Genomic DNA, 5,704 nt, shown 5'->3' with positions numbered 1-5,704 from the left:
GTTTGTATTGTTTTATTTATCAGTGGAAACTTGAATTTGTATAACCCTAAATGGTGAAACTTTGAAACTTATTTAACATTTTTAACAACATTCCATGTAACCAGGAATCTCTTAATTTAGTTATTTTTCTTCGTTGTGCTCCTACTTGTATTCTTACCGTTTGGGAACTCGCACTCATAAAGTTTCTAATCTTCAATGTACAGTATTTATTAATTTCTTAACCCCACTGTTGGGATTAGGCTGTTCCAAAAAAAAAAACAATGGACGATGGACAAGACAGCAGATACTGTATGAGCAGTTTGATAGACTTTGCTGCAGATTTCCACATGTTTTATGGATGAATTAAAGGTGATATCCATTGAGGAATGGTCACAAACCTGTCAGAAACCATTTAAACAGCTTTCACACTTGTCACTTTGAATCAGTGGGTGAGCTTCCATCCTACTGACAGTGTTCTGGCAGGTGTGCCCACCCCCTGTAAGTAAAGGTTGTCAGAAACAACAGAATTGCCATCTATGTTTTAGTTGGTAGAAATCCGATCTCAAGCCAGCCCCAGCCAGTACTGAACCATTCCAATGCTGATGACAAGTTTCAGAAGGTTGCAAGGGGACTGGGGACAGGGGATGGGGGACAGGGAACGGTGGACGGGGGACATGGTTACCTTTTGCCTCCAGCTCCCAAAAAGAAAAAAGTAGCTCAGTGAACAGTGGTTCACATAAAAGAACCCCACACAACTTGGCCTAATAATAGGCATTGATGGGTATAAAGCATACTCACAATGTGGGGCTTGCCACTGCTATCCCTTAACTGGGGTTTATTTGATGTCAGTCTCCTTCCAATATACAGGCCGATTAGAAAGTAAGTTTACCACATCAATGATGAATGGTGCGTTGATGTGATAAACTTACTTTCTAATCACCCTGAACTCGCACATTTCACAGACAAAAAATAAATAAATAAAAATCAATTATGCAAGGCACATAGCTTGTACATTTAAAATAAATATTTTCTTATGTCACAGCTGTTAGTTTGTTTGGGCAATTAGCCAGCTTTACATAAACTACATCCATGGACAATTTGGGAATTGTACAACATGACAAGTAATTAACTGTTGTCGAAAATATGGCACCTGATATTTTTTACTGGGCTTGGAGATTCATGTAATAAAATATATTTTAATTACGACGTCATTATACACACAGACGCTTAGTAAAACACACACGTTGTTTTCCGTCTGTATATTACTAACACATGGTTTGAATATTGCAAAATTGAAAATACTGCACAATTCTGATGTGCGTAACTGGGTTTATAAATCGCTCCTGTTGACGTGGGCGGATAATTAACTTTGTCCAAGCCGCTTCCCGTTCAGATGTTGCCTGGGTGATGTGCTGACGCTCTGTCAGGAAGCTTGACGAAGAAATCCACCTCTTTCAACGCGACTAATATCAAAATAAACAAACGATACTTACAATGGCGACAGTCTTCGATGCTCTGTGGGAAGATAGAGATGTCAGATTTGACATTTCACCGCAGTACATTGTACTAGTTATAGCCAGCAGAACACAGAAACAGTGCATCATTATAATAATCCTCCATAAATGTTTACTCCCCCGCTAAAGAGATTATCATTGCATTATAAGTATGCATGCATCAATTTGTTCAGTTGGAAGCATAGGCTAGCGCATGTTATGGGTATACATTAATCCGGGTTAAAACTTTTCTCTGAAAATTAAATTGTTTTTCCGAAATTCGCTGTCTTTCGTCTCTTACAAATGATGTAGACAGTTTGCACATCACGACTAGTACAAGTCTATTTTGGGGCCTGTTTCCTATCCACATTCAAATGAAAACTAGCCCTGGAGAAGTTCTTATTGATTGCCTGGATTCCATTGAAGATACCAAAGGAAATAATGGCGATCGAGGCAAGTTTTCTCAATTGCTGTTATCCTCCGTAGTAAACAGGCTTTTGAACAGTGAACGATACCAGCAAAAGTTGCAATTTCAGTTTGCACGAGCCCAGGCGTGGCAGTTGAAGAATTCGTTTTTTATGCCACAAATGTAAAATTTGTAAACTTGGAAGGTAAAAAAAAAAAAAAAAAAAAGTACAAATAATGTTTTGCAGGCATCCTTGTGACCAATTTGAGAATGATCTGGCATTCACTGGCTTTGCCACGAGTCAACCTGTGTAAGTACTCTATTGTAATTATTCTAAAGCATAGCCGGATCTTACAAATACCCCTTAAAGCGGCACTGTTTTTTTTTTTAAATAGCTGTAGGAGAAACAGAGTTCTTGCTCGTAAAACATATTCAATCTGTACGTATTAAAGCTTACCAGATTCTTAAGCGGTTTAAAATGGTTAATTTCATACATATTAAAATAGCAAGTCAAGATTAATCTATTGAATACATGTAATTCTAATAATTAGTATGTCAATACCTGTGTACAGCAATGACAGATGTGAAAAGCCTTGGACTTCCAGGAACCACGTTGGTAAATATGAATTCAAACCTTGTGTTATTACATTTAGTCAAGATATAAAGTGCTTCAGTCTGGCCTCTCAGTTTCTGAAGCAACAGAAATAAGAAAATACATATTTTAAAGAAACACAGAGCAAAAACGTCAAATGTATATATTATGTCAATCGTTATTCAGTTATTATATATATATATATATATATATATATATATATATATATATATATATATATATATATTTTGTTAGAGCATATGAAACATCTAAAATGTACCGGGACTTGAAACTAAGAGGGGCACTGATTCAGAACAAGCAACTTCGGCTTTTGCCTCAGGAGCAAGTGTATGATAAAATTAATGGAGTTTGGAATCTATCCAGTGACCAGGTAATCATTGATTTGGCACATAATATTTTAAACAGCCCATTACACAACTTACAAATGTACCATTCTTTAAACCATTGTAACAGTGCACAACATTCAAAGGTAATACTGTAATATTGCATAGATATACTTCCAATTTAACATACCGGTAGTTTAATTGGGAATCCAAGGGTCAGTAAACCGTACTTAATAAATAATACAATAATATCAATTCTTTATAATTACATAAATGTATTGTTTTAAAAAAATATTATAAATGTTTACATTAGTATAGGTACTGTATATTACATTGTGCTAAAATGTATGTTTCTGTTTTTTTTACAGGGTAATTTGGGAACATTCTTTATTACCAATGTACAAATAGTATGGCATGCCAACATGAATGACAGCTTTAATGTCAGCATACCCTACCTACAAATTGTAAGTATCAATAATAGTGTGTTCTATATGTACAATGTACATTTTTATTCTAACTAACTCAGAGTGCTTACTTTCAGTCGAAAGAAAATGCAATTCTATGTTACAAGTTTCAGAAACTTAGCTTCCAATAATGTTTTCTTATTTGTTTTTCCTCCAGCGCTCAATCAAGATCAGGGATTCAAAGTTTGGACTGTCTCTGGTAATAGAAAGTTCCCAGCAGGTAAATATACCTACATTTATGTAAGAACTGTTAAACTGACATTTTTAGAAACATGCAATCATTTGTTTTAATGGGCAGATACTTTACAGAAAGCATTATGACTTGCGATTATATTTTCTCTCCTAGAGTGGAGGATATGTGCTTGGCTTTAAGATAGACCCGCTTGAAAAACTGCAGGATGCTGTGAAAGAAATCAATTCACTGCACAGAGTTTACTCAACAAGTCTTATCTTTGGAGTGGATTATGAAATGGAAGAAAAGGTCAGTGACTTCCACAAGTATATTTGTCAATTGGATTTAAATGTTGACACATTTTATATGAGGAGAAGACACTGAAAAGCAATGGGTTAACGCTATTGTACCAGAGTTAATATTTCTTCTGTCAAAATACATATTCTCTCAACTGAAATCAATTTCCCTACTGTGTTACACCCTGCCTGTAATGACCTGTCAGAACATCAAAATACAGTATTACAGGATTGTTTACTTCAATGTAATGCGCTCTTGGCTTTTCAGCCTCAGCCACTTGAAGAGCTGACAGTGGAACAGGCTCAGGATGATGTTGAAATAGAGCCTGATGAGCAGACTGATGCTTTTGTGGTGAGTGTCCAGCATAACAAAATGTCACTTTATCCCTGGAGAGCTTTCCAGTCTTTTTCATTCTCTAAAAATAGTGTGCTGCTTAAATATTGTACCATAAGCTTCAACAAACAGGTTCTGACGTACTCTGATGATTGCATAAATAACATTATTTCTATTACTAATTACCTATATTCTAATTTAGATGCAATAAACCATTAAAGAGACTGTTTGTTTTACAAAATATTTAATACACATATTTATTCTGTATCCATCAAGTAATTTCATTTTTATGACTAAGGGTCATACACTGAAATAATTTCATTTTCATTATAAGAGCAGATATCCAGCAAGGTTTACAGAAAGTTATATTGTATTTAAAGTTAAACATGCTACTGTTTGGAAAATAATGTGCTTTAAAAAACTGAAAACACAAACTTAAAGATCACCTGTTATAGGAGAGCATCTGTCAAATAGACCATTTGTTTTCAAAACTGATTTTAGCTCATTTCATGCTGTTGAATAATCATGTCAACACTTATTGTTGATTGTTATAGTTGCTGTTATATTTTCTATAAATTTATTATTTATTTATTTATTTATTTATTTTTCAATTACAGGCTTACTTTGCTGATGGCAGCAAGGTAAGTGTATATATATGTATATGTATATGTATGTGTGTGTGTTTTTATTCCAGTGTGTATACTAGATACATTTTCATCTTTTCCCAGGTAAAAAAAAACAATCACACTTTTTTGTTTGTTTGTTTTAAAAGCAACAAGATCGCGAGCCTGTGTTTTCGGAAGAACTGGAACTTGCAATAGAAAAACTGAAAGATGGCTTTACTCTTCAGGGTCTCTGGGAAGTCGTGGGTTAATCTTTAAGTGAAGTCACTGGTTTTGGTATTTAATTATTTTATTTTCTAATTATTTATGAATCTGCCGTTGATGTAAGATACTGTCATTCCTGTAAAGATGCATGCTTTTATGTATTAAATTAGTACATTTTAGATCTTGTATGTAATACTATATGATAACTGTTTGTGTTAGCAAAATTGTGTCCTTTTTATGTAGAATCATTTAAAACCTGGTTACATTTTCAAAAGTTATATTTATGTGTATATTTGTAACAACTTTTGTAGGATGAAATGAGAATCTAATTTTAAAAGAAAATCAGCATTGAGCAAAACAAATGGTATCATACTTATGACATGACACTGACAAACATGTATAAAGCACTTGAAGGGAACAGAGTCATTGATTCTTTAACAGCTTGAAGAATAATGATGCCGCAGCTATTTACATATCAACCAGAGTTTTGCTACTGTTCTAAAAATGGTTAAATCAATGTTGCAGCTGTTGTTTTAGCAGCTGTTCCTCTAATTCACCAGGATGCCACCCCTTACATAGAAACAAGCTGCTAAATGGAATAACACTGAATGTACGTCCTTAAATTAAAATTCATTGTCATATGAATTCAACCTTTGATGGGTGAGTGATCTAATGCTGCACGAAAGTTTCTCTAATCTGCAGTCATCATGTTTTTATTTTTAAACGAAAGGTCACAAAAGTAAGCACACACTACACAGCTGTGTCAGTCACCCACATTCTCAACTGCTTTGAACTGT

General features: G+C 34.4%; 1 protein-coding gene across 5 annotated transcripts; it reads left to right on the top strand.

Moving 5' to 3' along the window:
• The first annotated feature begins 1,366 nt into the window (after window positions 1-1,366).
• Window positions 1,367-4,973, top strand: LOC117426768 (Bardet-Biedl syndrome 5 protein homolog). Of its 5 annotated transcripts, none has more exons than XM_059033699.1 (8): window positions 1,367-1,925; window positions 2,726-2,861; window positions 3,183-3,278; window positions 3,436-3,498; window positions 3,625-3,759; window positions 4,015-4,098; window positions 4,698-4,721; window positions 4,853-4,973. In XM_059033699.1, the coding sequence occupies exons 2-8, from the start codon at window positions 2,745-2,747 to the stop codon at window positions 4,952-4,954; spliced, it is 621 nt and encodes a 206-aa protein (XP_058889682.1). In that variant the 5' UTR covers window positions 1,367-1,925; window positions 2,726-2,744; the 3' UTR covers window positions 4,955-4,973. The 5 variants fall into 5 exon arrangements, with proteins under 5 accessions (XP_058889682.1, XP_033900617.3, XP_058889684.1 ...); XM_034044726.3 differs by having other exon boundaries at window positions 1,367-2,188; XM_059033701.1 differs by lacking the exon at window positions 2,726-2,861 and adding an exon at window positions 2,451-2,494 and having other exon boundaries at window positions 1,367-2,188.
• The last annotated feature ends 731 nt before the right edge of the window (window positions 4,974-5,704 follow it).

The sequence above is a fragment of the Acipenser ruthenus genome, chromosome 11 (assembly GCF_902713425.1).
Source record: "Acipenser ruthenus chromosome 11, fAciRut3.2 maternal haplotype, whole genome shotgun sequence".
Classification (NCBI taxonomy): domain Eukaryota; kingdom Metazoa; phylum Chordata; class Actinopteri; order Acipenseriformes; family Acipenseridae; genus Acipenser; species Acipenser ruthenus.
This window is presented reverse-complemented; position numbering and strand designations above follow the sequence as displayed.

What these genes read in the sequence shown, in the direction of transcription:
- LOC117426768 (XM_034044726.3), top strand. Translation starts at nt 2,115, where the DNA reads ATGTTTTGCAGGCATCCTTGTGACCAATTTGAGAATGATCTGGCATTC. An exon ending in GCATACCCTACCTACAAATT is followed by an intron (nt 3,279 to 3,435) that starts GTAAGTATCAAT and finishes TTTTTCCTCCAG; the next exon opens with CGCTCAATCAAGATCAGGGA. An exon ending in ACTTTGCTGATGGCAGCAAG is followed by an intron (nt 4,722 to 4,852) that starts GTAAGTGTATAT and finishes TTGTTTTAAAAG; the next exon opens with CAACAAGATCGCGAGCCTGT.